The sequence below is a fragment of the Cherax quadricarinatus genome, unplaced genomic scaffold, assembly GCF_038502225.1.
Source record: "Cherax quadricarinatus isolate ZL_2023a unplaced genomic scaffold, ASM3850222v1 Contig1283, whole genome shotgun sequence".
Taxonomy (NCBI): Eukaryota; Metazoa; Arthropoda; class Malacostraca; order Decapoda; family Parastacidae; genus Cherax; species Cherax quadricarinatus.
The window spans coordinates 1-21,342 of record NW_027196309.1 but is presented as its reverse complement, the minus strand read 5'-3'; the positions used below and the strand labels follow the sequence as shown (position 1 = coordinate 21,342).

The 21,342-nt window shown below is 38.2% G+C and overlaps 1 protein-coding gene across 1 annotated transcript in view; it reads left to right on the top strand.

The window, feature by feature from the left end:
* Nucleotides 1-20,713, top strand: part of LOC128695007 (uncharacterized) — an 84,918-nt gene extending 64,205 nt beyond the window's left edge. The window contains exons 5-7 of the mRNA XM_070080933.1: nt 17,068-17,343; nt 18,979-19,299; nt 20,544-20,713. Of these exons, the coding sequence (XP_069937034.1) occupies nt 17,068-17,343; nt 18,979-19,299; nt 20,544-20,698 (752 nt within the window). The 3' untranslated portion in view covers nt 20,699-20,713. The remainder of the gene's footprint in view (nt 1-17,067; nt 17,344-18,978; nt 19,300-20,543) is intronic.
* Nucleotides 20,714-21,342: the final 629 nt, after the last annotated feature.

The window sequence follows — 21,342 nt, the reverse complement described above, 5'->3', positions numbered from 1 at the left end:
ACTTTGTATTGTGTCAAAACAAAAGCATTCACATTGCTAAACTCACAAATTATGATGTAGTCACTTAGCCTTAATACCATAATCTGTAAGGATTTAATGTTAAGAATTAATCTAAGTCTGCTCGAAATGCTTAGCCATGCTAGGTGTCCTAGTAGCCCTCTCTGTAATTAGTATTTTATACCACACAATACCCAAAACCTGTAAACCCCACATTGTAACCCTTATAGAGAATAAACTTGAATTGAAATAGCAACGCTCATCTTGCCATATAGGACAAGTGAAAATTTGTGTATGCAATAATTTCGCCAAAATCACTCTGAACCTAACGAAAAAAATATATTTCGTTTTGTTTGTTTAGTATTAAATTATTGTAAACGTATCTAAAATATATTTAGTTGGGTTAGGCTAAAATAAATTATGCTTAAATAACAAAAAAAGTAACAATACCGTGACTGGAACGATACACAAATAACCCGCACATAGAAGAGAGGAGCTTACGACGACGTTTCGGTCCGACTTGGACCATTTACAAAGTCACACTGACTTTGTAAATGGTCCAAGTCGGACCGAAACGTCGTCGTAAGCTCCTCTCTTCTATGTGCGGGTTATTTGTGTATAAATTATGCTTGTTATAATAAGGTTAGGTAAGTTTTCTAAGATTCTTTTGGTGCAAAATTAAAATTTTTTTACATTAACATTAATGAAAAAAATATATCTTTAAACGTATAAAAGAAAATTTCAGAAAGGACTTAATTTTAAATGAGTTCTTGCTAATTGACCAGTTTTACATATTCGGCACGATATATATATATATATATATATATATATATATATATATATATATATATATATATATATATATATATATATATATATATATATGCAATAAGATCACAGTAAACAGGTGTTTTCAGAATATGCAAAACAACCACTCTGAAAGAATAGAGAAATTCCAAGCACTTTCGTGACTACTCACATAGTTCCTTGATAATGTGAGTAGTCACGAAAGCGCTTAGAATTTCTCTATTCTTTCAGAGTGGTTGTTTTGCATATATATATATATATATATATATATATATATATATATATATATATATATATATATATATATATATATATATATATATATATATGCATATATATATATTGCATATATATATATGCAAGGAATTCGCAAGAGCAGGATATATATATATATATATATATATATATATATATATATATATATATATATATATATATATATATATATATATATATATATATATATATATATATGTCGTGCCGAATAGGCAGAACTTGCGATCTTGGCTTAAATAGCAACGCTCATCTTGCCATATAGGATAAGTGAAAATTTGTGTATGCAATAATTTCGCCAAAATCATTCTGAACCTAACGAAAAAAATATATTTGGTTGTGTTTGTTTAGTATTAAATTATTGTAAACGTATTTAAAATATATTTAGTTGGGTTAGGCTAAAATAAATTACACTTGTTATAATAAGGTTAGGTAAGTTTTCTAAGATTCTTTTGGTCCAAAATTATAAATTTTTACATTAACATTGATGAAAAAATATATCTTTAAACGTATAAGAGAAAATTTCAGAAAGGACTTAATTTTAATTGAGTTCTTGCTAATTGACCAGTTTTACATATTCGGCACGACATACATATATACATGTATATATATATATATATATATATATATATATATATATATATATATATATATATATATATATATATATATATATATATATATATATATATATATATATATATATATATATATATATATATATATATATAGGTTAGCGGTTACAAGGCATGGCTTGCTTCTGCAGTGTTTTAAAAATTGAGGTTGGAGAGTTGAAGGAGGAGGTCTTGCTTCTCCAGGAGGAGATTAGGAGGCTGAAGGTCCACATCAATGGGTCTGGGAGAGAGTGTGAGGTGGCTGGAGTTGTGGGGAATGAGGCTTCAAGTGAGGTGCAGTCTGTCTCTCGCTGTGAGGAGGCTGCAGTTGGGGAGGTAGCAACGGCTACCAGCAGTGAGGTGCAGTCCAGCACCTGCTACAAGTGGCGAGTGGTTCACAGTAATGGAAGGCGCATCAGAGTAAGGAAAGTTAAGAGTGAAGATCTGAAGGTAGGAAATCGCTTCTCTGTTCTCCAGGATGAATGTACTTCAGTGGCCAGTGAAGGTAAGGGTACTACTGCCCCTGCTAATGGAGGTAAGCGCATTCTTGTGGTTGGTGACTCTCAGGTAAGATATATTGACCGTGCTTTTTGTAATAGGAATAAGAAGATGAGAGATAGAGTGTGCTTCCCTGGAGCTGGTGTTGGGGACATTGTCAACAGGCTGGATAATATCATGTCAGGTAATGGGAACAAGCCCATTATCTGTCTCAGTACTGGTGGAAATGATATTGGGAAGGGTAGGAGAGAAGAGCTGCTAGATAAGTACAGGTCTGCTATAGATTTCATTAAGTCTAAGGGAGGGATCCCAATCATATGTAGCATCTTGCCTAGAAGGGGAGTAGGAAATGAATGGTTGTCTAGGGCAATTGGTGTAAATTGCTGGCTAGACAGATACTGCAAGGAACTTGCAATCCCATTCATTGACAACTGGAACAACTTTTATGGCAAACATGATATGTATACAAGGGATGGGGTACATCTCTCTGGGGCTGGGGTGGTAGCACTTGCAGACTCGATTGAGAAGGCCATTGGTGAAATGCCTATGATTTTAAACTGATGGAAGATAGAGGTATGGGTGTGTGTGGGAAACAAGCAGGTTGCAACACTTGGGTTGGAAACAGTAAATGTATAAAAGGCATTCAGCATGAAGTTATAAATAAAGACAATAGATCAGGTCAGCAAACAAAGGGGGACAGCAGAGGGCAGCAAGGGACTAGCTCCCTTAAGGTTTACTATACTAATAGCAGGAGTGTAAGAAATAAGATAGATGAGCTAAGATTAATTGCAAGTGCAGGAAACATAGATATTATTGCTATAACAGAGACCTGGCTCAATCTGAAAGATAGAGAGATGCCCTCTGAATGTCACATACAAGGCTATAAATTATTCCACACTGACAGGGTCAACAGGAAAGGTGGTGGAGTAGCGATGTATGTCAGAGACAATTTAAATTGTTGTGTTAGACAAGATATTAAATTAGAAGCGTCAGCCACTGAATCTGTTTGGTTACAGCTTCTCGAGGGCCGAGAAAAACTAATTTTGGGTGTGATTTACAGGGCCCCAAATCTTGATAGGGAGTGCAGTAAACTTCTATGGGACGAAATTCGTAAGGCATCTACATACGAAAATGTTGTGCTAATGGGAGATTTCAACTATAGACAGATTGACTGGAGCAATTTGACAGGAAATTTAGAGTCAGGTGACTTTCTTGATACGATCCAGGATTGTTTTTTAAAACAGTTTGTGACAGAGCCAACTAGGGGAAATAACCTCCTTGACTTGGTTCTTGCCAGTAGGGAAACACTAATTAATAATCTTGAGGTTAATGATGAGCTTGGAGAAAGTGATCACAAATCACTCAGTTTTAATATATCATGGAATTCCCCTAATAATGGCAATCAAGTCTCCGTCCCTGATTTTCGCTTGGCTGATTTCATAGGACTGAAAAATTACTTAGGTGGGCTGAACTGGAATGACCTGACTAAGGGTCAGGTAGGTGGTGATGGTTGCCGATATGATGCTTTCCAGGGCATAGTTCTAGCTGCTCAGTCAAATTATGTTCCAAATAGGGAAATCAGATCAAACAAAAATGATCCTAAATGGATGAACAATAGATTAAAATATCTGATTGGTCAAAAGAGAGGCATATATAGGCAAATCAAAAGAGGAGAGGGGCAATTGAGAAATCGATATATTCAGTTAAAGAGAGAAATAAAAAAGGGAATTAGAAAAGCAAAAAGAGATTATGAGGTTAAAGTTGCAAGAGAATCGAAGACTAACCCAAAAGGATTCTTTCAGGTATACAGAAGTAAGATCAGGGACAAGATAGGCCCACTCAAAAGTTCCTCGGGTCAGCTCACTGACAGTGATAAGGAAATGTGTAGAATTTTTAACACATACTTCCTCTCAGTTTTTACACAGGAGGATACCAGCGATATTCCAGTAATGATAAATTATGTAGAACAGGACGATAATAAACTGTGCACAATTAGGGTCACAAGTGACATGGTCCTTAGGCAAATAGATAAATTAAAACCTAACAAATCCCCAGGCCCTGATGAACTGTATGCAAGGGTTCTAAAGGAATGTAAAGAGGAGCTTAGCACACCTTTGGCTAATCTTTTCAACATATCACTACAAACTGGCATGGTGCCAGATAAGTGGAAAATGGCAAATGTGATACCTATTTTCAAAACAGGTGACAGGTCCTTAGCTTCGAACTATAGACCAATAAGCCTAACCTCCACAGTGGGAAAATTTATGGAATCAATAATTGCCGAGGCAGTTCGTAGCCACCTTGAAAAGCATAAATTAATCAACGAATCTCAGCATGGTTTTACAAAGGGGCGTTCCTGCCTTACGAATTTATTAACTTTTTTCACTAAGGTATTTGAGGAGGTAGATCATGGTAATGAATATGATATTGTGTATATGGACTTCAGTAAGGCTTTTGACAGGGTCCCACATCAGAGACTATTGAGGAAAATTAAAACACATGGAATAGGAGGAGAAATTTTTTCCTGGATAGAGGCATGGTTGACAAATAGGCAGCAGAGAGTTTGCATAAATGGGGAGAAATCAGAGTGGGGAAGTGTCACGAGCGGTGTTCCACAGGGGTCAGTGTTGGGCCCCCTGCTGTTCACAATCTACATAAACGACATAGATGAGGGCATAAAGAGCGACATCGGCAAGTTTGCCGATGACACGAAAATAGGCCGTCGAATTCATTCTGACGAGGACATTCGAGCACTCCAGGAAGATTTGAATAGACTGATGCAGTGGTCGGAGAAGTGGCAGATGCAGTTTAATATAGACAAATGCAAAGTTCTAAATGTTGGACAGGGCAATAACCATGCCACATATAAACTAAATAATGTAGATCTTAATATTACGGATTGCGAAAAAGATTTGGGACTTCTGGTTAGCAGTAATCTGAAACCAAGACAACAGTGCATAAGTGTTCGCAATAAAGCTAATAGAATCCTTGGCTTCATATCAAGAAGCATAAATAATAGGAGTCCTCAGGTTGTTCTTCAACTCTATACATCCTTGGTTAGGCCTCATTTAGATTATGCTGCACAGTTTTGGTCACCGTATTACACAATGGATATAAATTCTCTGGAAAATGTACAAAGGAGGATGACAAAGTTGATCCCATGTATCAGAAACCTTCCCTATGAGGATAGACTGAGGGCCCTGAAACTGCACTCTCTAGAAAGACGTAGAATTAGGGGGGATATGATTGAGGTGTATAAATGGAAGACAGGAATAAAGAAAGGGGATGTAAATAGTGTGCTGAAAATATCTAGCCTAGACAGGACTCGCAGCAATGGTTTTAAGTTGGAAAAATTCAGATTCAGGAAGGATATAGGAAAGTACTGGTTTGGTAATAGAGTTGTGGATGAGTGGAACAAACTCCCAAGTACCGTTATAGAGGCCAGAACGTTGTGTAGCTTTAAAAATAGGTTGGATAAATACATGAGTAGATGTGGGTGTGGTGTGAGTTAGACCTGATAGCTTGTGCTACCAGGTCGGTTGCCGTGTTCCTCCCTTAAGTCAATGTGACCTGACCTGACTAGGTTGGGTGCATTGGCTTCAGCCGGTAGGAGACTTGGACCTGCCTCGCATGGGCCAGTAGGCCTTCTGCAGTGTTCCTTCGTTCTTATGTTCTTATGTTCTTATATATATTTGGCCGGCGTGGAGGGAGGGAGCCAGTTTGTGGCTCCATACATTTTGTGCGTAAACGAAGAACCAACATAGTTGGCAAGGGCCATTTTCGCCAGACGTCATTGTGAGTATCCACCGGAGATTACAGAGTAGTGATAATCCTCTGCATCAGACCGTTGCTTCTGTATCAGTGAAAGTGCAGTGTGCATGTGGGGAGTTGAGCAGTACTGGTGGTCTTGAGGGGATCCTGCCAGGGGAGGTGTAGGGGAGGTTTGTTTACCCTCTATGTTCGGCCAAGGGTTGGGGGGTGGGGTTATTGGTCCCCCAGGACTCCATCATTGGATGCTGAACAGAAGAACACTTCGGTTAACAGTGAGAACACCGTGATTAGTGTGCCAAATGGCGAGGGTTTCTCTAAATGGAATAATAAGTGTATAACAATTAGCAAAAGTTAGTCAGTGATGTGCATCATTACTGAACAAATAGGACCCTCCCCCCATCCCTGGGCCCGTCCCCACATCCCGGTCTAGGCCTACTTCCTGACCAAGGGTGTTGCCGATTAGTGCCCCACCAATTAATCACACCACCTCTAGCTACTCCCCCGCAGGCATCCCCCATGCATCCATGCTGTCCTTCACCTGTTACCCCACAGCTGGAGCCCTCCCACCCCTACGATGTAAACAATGTCACAAGAAGTGCCGGGTTCCCAGGAATCTCCACAACAGAGCCTATGTCCTGGAATCCGTCCACGAGGAATCTGCCAGGTGTACCACAGGGAATGTGCACTCAGTCCCTCAACTGGCAACATTCATGCACACAGTGGATGTCTAGGCTCCTGGAGGGCTCCAAATGAGAACAACTAACAGCCCCTCCCAGCAGACAGAGCTGACAGCTACCCTGACTTCACCTCTACAGAGGACCTAAGATCTGCAATCAAATTAACATCCACCAGGACGCTGACACACATCCCCAAAGCTCCTGCAAACAACGGATCCTAGCACAACCTACTGCTATTTGGCAATTCCTGTTTGGCTGTCCCACCAAGGAGGGACAAGTTACTAGCAACATCTGTTATTAGGGCAATAAATGCATTCCCTAGAGCTGACAACCTCGTCCGTCTTTCCCCTAGGCGACAAACACCCACCGGGCAAATGCCAACAACAGGACACCTGACATTTCAAATATCAGAGCCCAAATTAGCAAAAAAATAGAAGTGGGTAATATTATTGGAGCTCTGACGCTTATAACCAGTGAAGATACCATCGCTCCTAAGGATGTCAATACAGCACAAGCCCTGAAGGACAAACCTCCACCCAGGGATCCCAGCACCAACATTGACCTCCCTGACATTGCAGCAGGTGAAGAACATTTAACCATACAGGACAAAGATGTGTATACAGCTGGTATGTCATTCCCACAGGGCTCAGCAGGAGGTTTCACCGGTTTAAGGTCTCAACACTTGAAACAAATACTCAATCCAGCACTTGGTGATGTATCAGAGGGGTTGCTGTCTGAACTCACCAAATTTTCCAACCTGTGCCTGGCTGGCAGTGTCCCAGAGGCCATCAAATCCCTTTCCTTTGGTGCCTCACTATGTGCCCTCTGGAAAAAGGATGGAGGAATCAGGCCCATTGCAGTGAGCAACACCCTTCGGCGCCTAGTTGCCAAGGCGCCGAAGAGGCTGCCGCAATGTTGAAACCAACTCAGCTCGGTTATGGTGTTCAACAAACCAAGGCTGTGAAGCAGCTGCCCATGCAGCATGAATATACATCAACAACATGTCATATGAAAAAGCCTTGATCAAATTAGGTTTTGCCAACGCTTTCAACTTAGTCAGAAGGGATGCTGCTCTCCAAGCAGTTTCTAGATACTACCCTTCAGTCTATCCCTTTGTAGAATCGTGTTATAATGTGATTTATAAAATGTTGTTTGGGGACCATGAAACTGACTCGTGTGAGGGTGTGCAACAGGGGGGCCCTTCTCACCCCCTTTCTAGTCTGTCTGTGTCATCAAGGAGGTCACAGAAGCGCTCTCCAGTGAGCTCAATATCTGGTTCTTGGATGATGGTACCCTAGCTGGCAGTACAGAATCTCTCCTAGACGACATCAGAAAAAATAGACATGGGAGAGAGCCCGGGCCTATCTTTAAACCCCACCAAATGTGAAACAGTTTCTACCAATTGACAGATGATCCAGAATATTATTACTGTTTTACCAGGAGCACGAGCCATTGATCCAGCCAACGGCACTCTCCTTGGTGCTCCTTTTGGGCCCAGTGCCATCGATCTGATCCTAGAAAAAAAATCTCAGCCCTCAGGATGATAGATGGCAGGATGAAAGATATCGATACACATGATGCCTTCTACCTACTCACCAGGTGCCTGTCAATCCCAAAACTTACCTACTTCCTGAGATGCTCCCCAGCCTTCAGCAGTCCGAAACTCAAGGAATGTGACTCTCTTCTTAAGGCCATACTAGAGAGTGTATTGAATTTTTCCCTCAAAGATGGACAGTGGTTGCAGGCCTCATTTCCAGTCAGGCTTGGGGGCTGGGAGTACGCAAATCCTCCCAGATTGCCTTACGAGCTTTCCTATTCTCTTCCATAGCATCAAATTCTTCCAGACAACCTCAGTGACTCAGCAGGAATACAGGACCCTAGCTACGCCAGTGCCATCACTTGAGTGGGAGACTCTTGCTGCTCCAGCACCAAAACCTAGTGCAGCACTGGCCTACAAACAGTCAAGTTGGGATGGCCCCATCGCTGAAAAGGTGCTTGTCAACATGCCTAGGGCTGTAACATCAGACAAGGAGACTGCCCATCTCCAAGCTGTGAGTGCACATCATTGGGGACTTCCTCCAAACAGTTCCCATGTCGGCAATGGGAACACGCCTCGACCCTAAGACCCTATTGCAGTGGCTCTGCTCCTTGCTGCCCCAATTCACACGGAATATATGTGTATTTGTGGCGATGCACAAACAGACCAATACGGTCTACATGGTCTTAACTGTTCCAAATCCAAGGGCTGACATGCAAACACAATGAGGTCAACAACATCATAAAGAGAAGTCTTGCTACAGCTGGATGCCCAGCCGAGAGGGAGCCCCGAGCAGCCAACAATACCCACAACCCTGCAAACCGACCCGATGGGTTGGTTATTTTTATTATTGTTAAATTACTGTAAACTTATCTAAAATATATTTAGTAGGACTAGCCTAAATTAAATTGCACTTGTTATAATAAGATTAGGTAAGTTTTCTAAGGTTGTTTTGGTGCAAAATTTTTAATTTTTACATGAATATAAATGAAAAAAATATATCCTTAACCGTATTAGAGGAAATTTTAGAAAGGACTTAATTTTAAATGGGTTCTTTCTAATTGATCAATTTTACCGATTTGGCATGAAATATATATGTCCTCGGATCAAGGTAAAACACTTAGCTCTGCTGGGTGCTTGATTTTTGTAGGATTTGATGGTCCTGTGGGTTAGGGCATTATGTGAGTTTCGCTCACCATGAGGCAGGCCAAAACGACATGGGTTCGAATCCTTGGCTAGTCGCAGTGTTGTTACTGATGTATATTTCGTGCCAAATCGGTAAAATTGGTCATTTAGAAAGAACCCATTTAAAATTAAGTCCTTTCTAAAATTTCCTCTCATACGGTTTAAGATATATTTTTTCACTTATGTTCATGTAAAAATTAATAATTTTGTACCAAAATAACCTTAGAAAACTTACCTAATCTTATTATAACAAGCGTAATTTAATTTAGGCTAGTCCTACTAAAGATATTTTAGATAAGTTTACAGTAATTTAATAATAATCAAACACAATGAAATATATTTTTTTTCGTTAGGTTCAGAATGACTTTTGCAAAATTATTTCATGCGCAAATTTTTGCTTGCCTTATTTGGAAAGAAGAACATTGCTATTTAAGCCAAAACAGCAAGTTTTACCTATTCGACACTCCGGGGACTTCCTCCAAACAATTCCCATATCGGCAATGGGAATGCGACTCGACCCTAAGACCCTCCGTATTGCAGTGGCTCTGCGCCTTGCTGCCCCAATTCACACAGAATATATGTGTATTTGCGGTGAAGCCCAAGCAGACCAATACAGTCTACATGGTCTTAACTGTTCCAAAACCAAGGGCTGGCATGCAAGACACAATGAGGTCAATGACATCATTAAGAGAACCCTTGCTACAGCTGGATGCCCAGCTGAGAGGGAGCCCCGATCACTAGCAGCCAACAATACCCACAACCCAGCAAACCGCCCCGACTGGATCACCATCTATCCTTGGAAGAATGGCAAGCTCTTAGCATGGGACTATACCTGTGTGTCCACGATGGCCGATACCTACATCCATCACAGTGTTGGGCGACAGGGAGGAGCTGCTGACCACAGGGAGGAGTATAAGATCAGCAAGTACAGGGACATAAGCCAACAGTATCAATTTGTCCCAGTGGGATCAGAGACCTTGGGATCATGGGGAAAAAATGTCGCATGTTTCCTTAAAGAACTGGGTCCCAGACTCATCGACACCACCAGGGACCCAAGGGCAGCCACTTTCATGTTCCAGCGCCTCAGCGTGGCCATCCAGAGGGGAAAGGCTTGCTGCATACTTGGCTCGCATCTGGCTTTAGAGGAGCTGGAGGAAATTCATGATCTTTAATACATTGTACCATTGTATTCATGTTTGTGTTTTCTGTAAATGTATTCTGTCTATTAATTAATAAATGTTCCCATATAATATAAAATATAGGGGTGGTAGGAGAAGAAAATATTCAAACAGCACCTGGGGAGAACCTTGATTTTTCCCTGAGGTACGTTTATTGTCTTCTCTGAGGATGAGGGTCCCCAGTCCAGTTATAGAGGTGGTACTTCCCTATATATTGTTCAATATATATATATATATATATATATATATATATATATATATATATATATATATATATATATATATATATATATATATATATATATATATATACATATATATATATGTCGTGCCGAATAGGCAGAATTTGCAATCTTGGCTTAAATAGCAACGCTCATCTTGCCATATAGGACAAGTGAAAATTTGTGTATGCAATAATTTCGCCAAAATCAATATGAACCTAACGAAAAAAATATATTTCACTGTGCTTGTTTAGTATTAAATTACTGTAAACAAACCTAAAATATATTTAGTTGGGTTAGGCTAAAATAAATTGCTCTTGTTATAATAAGGTTAGGTAAGTTTTCTAAGATTCTTTTGGTGCAAAATTAAAAATTTTTACATTAACATTAATGAAAAAAATATATCTTTAAACGTGTAAGAGAAAATTTTATAAAGGACTTAATTTTAAATGAGTTCTTGCTAATTGACCAGTTTTACATATTCGGCACGACATACATACATACATATATATATATATATATATATATATATATATATATATATATATATATATATATATATATATATATATATATATATATATAGAGAGAGAGAGAGAGAGAGAGAGAGAGAGAGAGAGAGAGACAAAGAACTTTGTCCATGGATGGAAAGAGGGGAATGTATGAGAGTATAGTTATACCAACGCTCTTACATCGGTGTGAAGCATGGGTGGTGAATTTTGCAACAAGGAGAAGGCTGGAGGCAGTGGAGATGTCATGTCTGAGGGCAATGTGTGGTGTGAATATAATGCAGAGAATTCGTAGTTTGGAAATTAGGAGAAGGTGTGGGATTACCAAAACTATTATCTAGAGGGCTGAGGAAGGGTTGTTGAGGTGGTTCGAACATGTAGAGAGGTTGGAACAAAATAGAATGACTTCTAGAGTGTATAAATCTGTAGTGGAGGGAAGGCGGGGTCGGCCTAGAAAAGGTTGAAGGGAGGGGGTAAATGAGGTTTTGTGTGCGAGGGGCTTTTACTTCCAGCAAGCATGCATGAGCATGTTAGATAGGAACAAATTGCTTTTAGGACTTGACGTTCTTTTTCTGGCCACCCTACCTTGGTGGAAGACGGCCGATGTGTTAATAAAGATATATATATATATATATATATATATATATATATATATATATATATATATATATATATATATATATATATATATATATATATATATATATATATATATATATATATATATATATATATATATATATATATATATATATATATATATATACATATATACATATATATATGTATGTATATATATATATATATATATATATATATATATATATATATATATATATATATATATATATATATATATATATATATATATATATATATATATATATATATATATATATACATATATATATATATGTGTGTGTGTGTGTGTGTGTGTGTGTGTGTGTATGTATGACAGGGTGGATAGGGGGGCAATGTGGCAGATGTTGCAAGTGTATGGTGTAGGAGGTAGGTTATTGAAAGCAGTGAAGAGTTTTTACGAGGATAGTGAGGCTCAAGTTAGAGTATGTAGGAAAGAGGGAAATTATTTCCCAGTAAAAGTAGGCCTTAGACAAGGATGTGTGATGTCACCGTGGTTGTTTAATATATTTATAGATGGGGTTGTAAGAGAAGTAAATGCGAGGGTCTTGGCAAGAGGCGTGGAGTTAAAAGATAAAGAATCACACATAAAGTGGGAGTTGTCACAGTTGCTCTTTGCTGATGACACTGTGCTCTTGGGAGATTCTGAAGAGAAGTTGCAGAGATTGGTGGATGAATTTGGTAGGGTGTGCAAAAGAAGAAAATTAAAAGTGAATACAGGAAAGAGTAAGGTTATGAGGATAACAAAATGATTAGGTGATGAAAGATTGGATATCAGATTGGAGGGAGAGAGTATGGACGAGGTGAATATATTCAGATATTTGGGCGTGGACGTGTCAGCGGATGGGTCTATGAAGGATGAGGTGAATCATAGAATTGATGAGGGGAAAAGGGTGAGTTGTGCACTTAGGAGTCTGTGGAAACAAAGAACTTTGTCTTGCTAATTGACCAGTTTTACATATTCGGCACGACATATATATATATATATATATATATATATATATATATATATATATATATATATATATATATATATATAGAGAGAGAGAGAGAGAGAGAGAGAGACAAAGAACTTTGTCCATGGATGGAAAGAGGGGAATGTATGAGAGTATAGTTTTACCAACACTCTTATATGGGTGTGAAGCATGGGTGATGAATGTTGCAGCGAGGAGAAGGCTGGAGGCAGTGGAGATGTCATGTCTGAGGGCAATGTGTGGTGTGAATATAATGCAGAGAATTCGTAGTTTGGAAGTTAGGGGGAGGTGCGAGATTACCAAAACTGTTGTCCAGAGGGCTGAGGAAGGGTTGTTGAGGTGGTTCGGACATGTAGAGAGATTGGAGCGAAACAGAATGACTTCAAGAGTGTATCAGTCTGTAGTGGAAGGAAGGCGGGGTAGGGGTCGGCCTAGGAAAGGTTGAAGGGAGGGGGTAAAGGAGGTTTTGTGTGCGATGGGCTTGGACTTCCAGCAGGCATGCGTGAGCGTGTTTGATAGGAGTGAATGGAGACAAATGGTTTTTAATACTTGACGTGCTGTTGGAGTGTGAGCAAAGTAACATTTATGAAGGGGTTCAGGGAAACCGGCAGGCCGGACTTGTGTCCTGGAGATGGGAAGTACAGAGCCTGCACTCTGAAGGAGGGATGTTAATGTTGCAGTTTAAAAACTGTAGTGTAAAGCACCCTTCTGGCAAGACAGTGTTGGAGTGAATGATGGGGAAAGTTTTTCTTTTTCGGGCCACCCTGCCATGGTGGGAATCGGCCAGTGTGATAATAAATAAATAAATGTATATATATATACATACCTATATATATATATATATATATATATATATATATATATATATATATATATATGTATGTATGTATGTATGTATGTCGTGCCGAATAGGCAGAACTTGCGATCTTGGCTTAAATAGCAACGCTCATCTTGCCATATAGGACAAGTGAAAATTTGTGTATGCAATAATTTCGCCAAAATCATTCTGAACCTAACGAATAAAATATATTTAACTGTGTTTGTTTAGTATTAAATTATTGTAAACAAATCTAAAATATATTTTGTTGGGTTAGGCTAAAATAAATTGTTCTTGTTATAATAAGGTTAGGTAAGTTTTATAAGTTCCTTTTGATGCAAAATTATAAATTTTTACATCAACATTAATGAAAAAAATATATCTTTAAACGTATAGGAGAAAATTTTAGAAAGGACTTAATTTTAAATGAGTTCTTGCTAATTGACCAGTTTTACATATTCGGCACGACATATATATATATATATATATATATATATATATATATATATATATATATATATATATATATATATATATATATATATATATATATATATATATATATGTATGTATGTATGCATGAGTGTGTGTGTGTGTGTGTGTAGTCACCTAGTTGTGGTTGCAGGGATCGATTCACAGCTCCTGGCCCCACTATTCTACTTCCTGACTACTCTGTTACTGAAGAAATATTTCCTAACATCCCTGTGGTTCATCTGTGACTCCTTGTTGCTGTGTCCCATCTCTGGAACATCCTGTCTGTCCACCTTGTCAAGTCCTCTTAGTGTTTTATATGTCTTTATCATATCCCCCCTATCTTTCCTGTCCTCCAGTTCCTCCAGTGTGTGTGTGTGTGTGTTTAAGAAAAGTGAACGCTAGGGTGTTAGAGAGTAGTCTGGGATTAAACTATTATGAATCTAATCCAAAATAGAAGTTGACACGATTACTTTTAAACTATGACACGGTGTTTTTTTAAGATTCTGAAGAAAAGTTGCAGAGGTTGGTAAGAGAATTTGGGTGGATATTTAAAAGAAGGAAATTAAAAGAGAACATTTTAAAGAGCAAGGTGATGATTGTATTAAAACAGTTTACCCAATAAAGTTTGGTTATCAAATTTGAGGCAGCAAATATGGAAGTAAATGCATTCAGATATTTGGTAGTGATTTTGGCGGTTGGTTCTTTGAAAGTTGAGGTGAACCATAGGATTTATAATGATAATAATAATGATACAGTAAATATAGATTTAATTTTACAGAATTGGCATTCTTCATAGATGGACTCTAGTTATGAAGAATAGGCTAAGTTAATCATGTCCCCAAGGATGCGACACATAGCAGTCGATTAACACCCATGTACCTACTTACTGCTAGGTGGACAGGGATAGAATGTGTGAGGAAACACGCCCAATGTTTCTATCCTTCTGGGGGATCAATTCCAAACCCTCTTGTGTGTGAGGTGAGGACGATACTAACCGAGGGGAAGAATGGGTAGCCTAGAGGTGTGCAAACTACGGCCGGCGGGCTGCATGCGGACCGCCAAAGGTTTTCAAGCGACCCGCCAGGATCAAGTCATATACTCACGTTATTTAGGGGCAAAATGTTAGTAAATTGAAAAAAAAGTTACCACGCAACGCCAAATAATATTGTGGGACATTAACATGTTACCCGCAAATGGCTACTCTGGCAACTTTGTTGTAAGCACAAATGATTATCATTGTTGCCAGATTGGGCTACAAATTTTATAGACTATAAACCTTTAAAATTCGAAATTAAATAGTTGTGGGACATATCTGTTCTTCAGTCAGTTTTTTTTTCTTTATTCACCGGTACTCTCCCGGCCCGGGTCTTTTCCAAGAGTGGTGACCCGGCCTTGGCTCCTTATCTGGGGAGTATCTCGAAACCTAAGTCTCCCATGGGAGGAGGTACAAGCACCCCCCTCATCTTTGGGACCAAGTGTCCCCAGGCCCAGCCACAGTTCCCGCCCTCACGGGGCTCGTAGGGAGAAGCTAGGCCTCTGGTCTGCCATCTGCCCCGCCCCAAAGGGGCTCGTGGGGATGGCAGTCTTATGAGCTGCAGGTGGTAACAAGCTCAGGTTATCTTCTTTCAGTCAGTGTTAACGGATCAGCACTAGCAACTTGACACCTAATTTTAACAAACTGGTAAATGACTGCAGTCAGATTCATCATTCTCATTGACAGTGTTCTGTTACTTACTGAGTTACTTTGTTTTCAAATAACTGTATTTCATATGAAGTTTCTACTTTATAAAAATAATTTTTTATAACCTTTTATTTTTGCTATTTTAAATATTGATTATTTTACTTAATATACTATGCGGCCGTTTAAATTGTGAATTTCTGAATGTGGCTCCTGCACTGAAAAGTTTGCCCAACCCTGGAGCGCATTGAGGCATCTGTGGAGAGGAACTTTATCCATGGAGTCAAAAAGGGGAATGTATCAGAGCATAGTGGTACCAACAATGTTATATGGTTATGAAGCATGGGGTTTAAACATTACAGCAATGAGGAGTCAGGAGGCAGTAGAGATGTCATGCTTGAGGGCAATTTGTGGTGGGAATATTATGCAGAGAATTCAGAGTCTGAGGAGTAGGAGGTGTGGAATTACCTAAAGTATTATCCAGAGAGCTGAGGAGGGATTGTTAAAGTGGTTTGAACATATAGAGAGGAGACAGTAACCAAGGATGACTTGGAATGCGTATTAATGAGGTAAAGGGATGGAATGACAGCGGTCGACCTAGGAAAGGTTGGAGAGGGTAAAGAAGGTTTTCAGTGCTAGGGGCTTGAACATCTAACAGGCTTGTGTGAGTGTTAGCTAGGAGTTGAGGTTAGTGACTTTTATGATCTGACGTGCTGTTGGAGTGTGAGCAAAGTAACATTTATGAAAGGATTCAGGGAAATCGGTTAGATGAACTTGGGATCTGAAGGTGGTAAGTACAGTGCCTGCACTCTGAAGGAGGGGTGGGGATGTTGTGGTTTGAGGGGTCATCTGAACTGTGAAGTTTGCGCCTTTCTGGCAAGACATTGATTGAATGAATGACGGTGAAAGTGTTTTCCTCTTTCTGGTCACCCTACCTCGGTGGGAAACTGCCGGAGTGTTTAAAACACTTTCATCTCAACAAGGGAGGTGCATGGATGCTGCTGAAAGGCTTTTCATTCACGGAAGGGGACTTATCCTGTCCTTTCTTGAAACGAATTTAATTTTCTCCCATTCCCCAATCACTATATTATAATGGTAATCCATTTTTTTTACTTAGATCATTAGCTTACAAACAACTACAACAATGTTTGATAATTACCCACATAATGTTCGTCCTTATTATGTATAATTAAATGTTTTTTTATAAATTTCTTCCAGACTATAATTTACGAGTGATGGCTTTAACAAGCTATACGTTGGAAATGGTTTGGGAAAACAAAGAAAATGCCAATTTATTCAAAATTGAAAGAACAAGCACTGATGAAACAGATACATCATTTAAAACTGCACATGTTAACTGTACAGGCCTCGGTTCATGCTTCGGGTACTTTGTAGAGCTTATACCAGACACAGAGTACACTTGTTCTGTTTCACAAAATGACGAATCCTTTAAAATCACTCACCAAGCGGTCTCTACAATGCCTATGACTACAGGTTAGTAAAATCCAAATATTTACTTTGTGTGAGAAATAATGTACGGGAATTTTCACAAGCACAATCTTCAACTAATCTTCCACACACATAACTGGTTAGAACTCTTGACACACCTAAAACAGATTGTACTTACTGATAATGCTGTATCTTGGAGACATGGGGGGACTTCAGGAACACTGGGCTCGCAGACAATGTCCCTCCTTCACTGCCCACCGTCTCAACTCCCCAACTCACTTCGGGACTCTAGATTAGCAACATATGGTTCCTGTATATTTTTTATGAAAATTTAAGCCAGTACCACTTGCAAATTTATGTGGACTATATATTGAAAATTATTGAAAGATTTGGCATGAGTAATTTGTTTAAACTACTAATTACACATTAAACACTTAATTAGAAAAAAGACACCCATTTATTCCACGGGTGATACATCCTAACGCCTGACAGGAAGGCAACCTAATATTGGCCAATAAGTAGCTTCCTTACCTGTTGTATGCAGTTTATTGTACACTGGGAGACATACATTAATTATTTAATAATACATGGGGCAGGCAATATGGTGTTACATTCAGCTACCGCCTCCTGTTTTCCATCATATCATTATTCTGACAATTTTATCAGATATCTGGACACTTCCAGATGTATTTCTTCTTCACTTATCTTGTAGTAAAAGAATTATATCGCTATTATTGATAACGGCTTCGATTACACATAATTAAAATTCGTAAACTCCCGATCCGCATCTCACGTTATGCCATATTCGATGCTTTTCCCTAACGTTCATCTTGTACATATATATTTAAATTTAGTGATATTTTAAGGTGTGTAAAATATTTTCTTTATCAGAATATTAATTTGTAAATTACAATAATTACACTTTACTTAATCAACTTCTTACTTCAAAAATCACGCCAATATTACACCTGCAATGTTGTATATAAAGAGTATCATCTCTACCAATTATTACATACAAATCACAGGAAACTTATCAAAATTTTCCACACTTAATTATTTAGTTGTTCAAGTTTAAAGCACGTCGGCCATTAAGGTTGCAATTCACCTATATACTAACATCTAGAATATCTTGATTCCATAAACACGAATTAAATTAAATTATCAAATGTATTATAAGATATGTACACACAAATAACAAAAAAGGCACAATACCGTGACTGGAACGATACACAAATAACCCGCACATAGAAGAGAGGAGCTTACGACGACATTTCGGTCCGACTTGGACCAAGTCGGACCGAAACGCTGTTGTAGGCTCCTCTCTTCTATGTGCGGGTTATTTGTGTATATGTACACACACTTAAAAATGAAGACGCTGAAAAAAAAACATGCATATAGGTCAAGTTAATTCGTTTGTTTTATAGATTTATACACACTCTTTACTCAAACAAATATTCTACATAATATCATATGCTTTTAATTTATGGTAGAAATAAAATGAAACGCAAGCAGTTATTGCGAATATTTTTTTGAATTGTTACTCTATCACTTCAATTTGAAACTCGTACAGGCCAGTGTGCATGCACGTGTCCTTAATTAGGACATACACAGAATTGTGTAGGAAATTCCTATCTGGAAATGGCGAGTAATAGAAAACTTAATGACTTTTCACCCCAACAGGTTTCTCTGTACGGCAGCTTACTCTTAAATGGAATAGTGAACTGAACTCTGCTGATACTAGCGTATGTTTCGATCAGGAGGATGCCACTGCAAGCGATGTTTCCAGTTACCTCGAGCTCATAATGATCAACAGTCAAGGAAAAATACTGAAGAGCCGACGGACGACACAGACAATGCAGGGCATTCTGTGCTTTGAAAACATACTTATAGAAACAAGTACATTCAGTTTGTCTGAAGGCAAGGTGAATGTGGTTGTACTTAACAGAGACGTTAATAGCCACACCGTGCTTACGAGCGGAGAGGCGGAGCTCTTCCTGATTTGTAAGTATGCATTAATTTATGTTTTTCCTTAGAGCACCAAGAATATTCAGTGTTCATTTGTTCTTCACATACCATGCATAGACATGCATCTCCCTGTGTGGTTGCATCCCTAATTACGTAAGAGAATATAGGATGTTTGGTAGTATATATATATATATATATATATATATATATATATATATATATATATATATATATATATATATATATATATATATATATATATATATTTATATATATATATATATATATATATATATATATATATATATATATATATATATATATATATATATATATATATATATATATATATATATATAGTAAGATTGTAGCCTTAAAATCCCAGTGGATAAGAGGAAGGACTAAGTACTTGGAGCACCTCATTTTCATGAATAATGAGCAACCAATATTAATCCCTAATTCATATAACGCAATACCCATTACAACCTCACGTTTATAAACACCAAACACACATCACTACTCTACATTCATGAGTAAACAACACCTATCACTACCCCGAGTTCATGAATAATGAACACACATTACAACCCCAGATTAATAACTTAGGTGCTGTTGCAATCTAAAATATATATATATATATATAAAGAAGTTTCTTCCATTTTGCCTACACTCTACAGAAATCTCCACCACTTCCCCTTCCCTCCCTCATGTTCTACATGAGGCACTAAATCTGTGCAGTTCCCTTTATAATGTATAATACACGCTTATGTTATTTCATGGGAAATGTATAAACATCTAAGAATACATTGGTATATTTATAACTGCGTACATGTTTTTATTTGAAATAAGATATAAAACCTCCCCTAGAAAAAGCCGCAAATGTGTTGTAAGTTACTATGTATTTATAGACATAATGTGGGAATACTACTGCGTACAATGGGACTGGAAGCTGGTCATACTGAAATAGAAGTTTGAGTTTCATGAGTCGACATGATAGGATTTGGTTTATGTGAGAGCAAATATAAGGGAATATAATATATCTTTGTAACTCAAGGATAAAATTACGGTATATTTACAAAGAAACGAAAGTCATGGTCTAGTTTTAGAGAGGAAACGATTACAGTTTCTATGAAATTACCTTAATTAACTATATCAGGCAAACAACAGTATGCAGAGTGATAGAGAGCATTAAAACCTTCAAAAAATGTGAGCTGTATCTAAAATGAATATACATTTTAAACTCATAATACTTTGGGTTACTCAACTTTTATACCTTACAGCTCCTGAGATAAAGGCGGTGGGTGCTCGTGGTGGTCACATCTCCTGGGATAACCCGGGCGGGTACTCCATCACTACCATGATGGAGGGACACTCCACACACCTTGGTGCTACAACAACTGGCAGACTCCGTCATTACTTTTTCCCGGTAAGATGATTCACGATACAGTGATTAAGCTCACCTTATCTCCACTTAATTTGTTCCTGGAATATCAAGATATTTTTATTTTCATCTATTAAAATAATAATAATAATAATAATAATAATAATAATAATAATAATAATAATAATAATAATAATAATAATAATATTATTATTATTATTATTATTATTATTATTATTATTATTATTATTGAAGCAACACTAAATCCATATGATATACTACACAGACTTATCATTTTAAGAATGTCAAGTAAGATAAGTTGATAAGTAAGACACGTGTGAAACACTTCGACATCTTTATTAACGAAACCCTGGTGGCCCGGTGGTCTGGTGACTACAGCTCCCGCTTCACACACGGAGGGCCCGGGTTCGATTCCCGGCGGGTGGAAACGTTTCGACACGTTTCCTTACACCTATTGTCCTGTTCACCTAGCAGCAAATAGGTACCCGGGTGTTAGTCGACTGTCGACTGGTGTGGGTCGCATCCTGGAGAACAAGATTAAGGACCCCAATGGAAATAAGTTAGATAGTCCTCGATGACGCACTGACTTTCTTGGGTTATCCTGGGTGGCTAACCCTCCGGGGTTAAAAATCCGAACGAAATTTTATCTTCACTTGTCAGGCGAACGTTTCGTTATT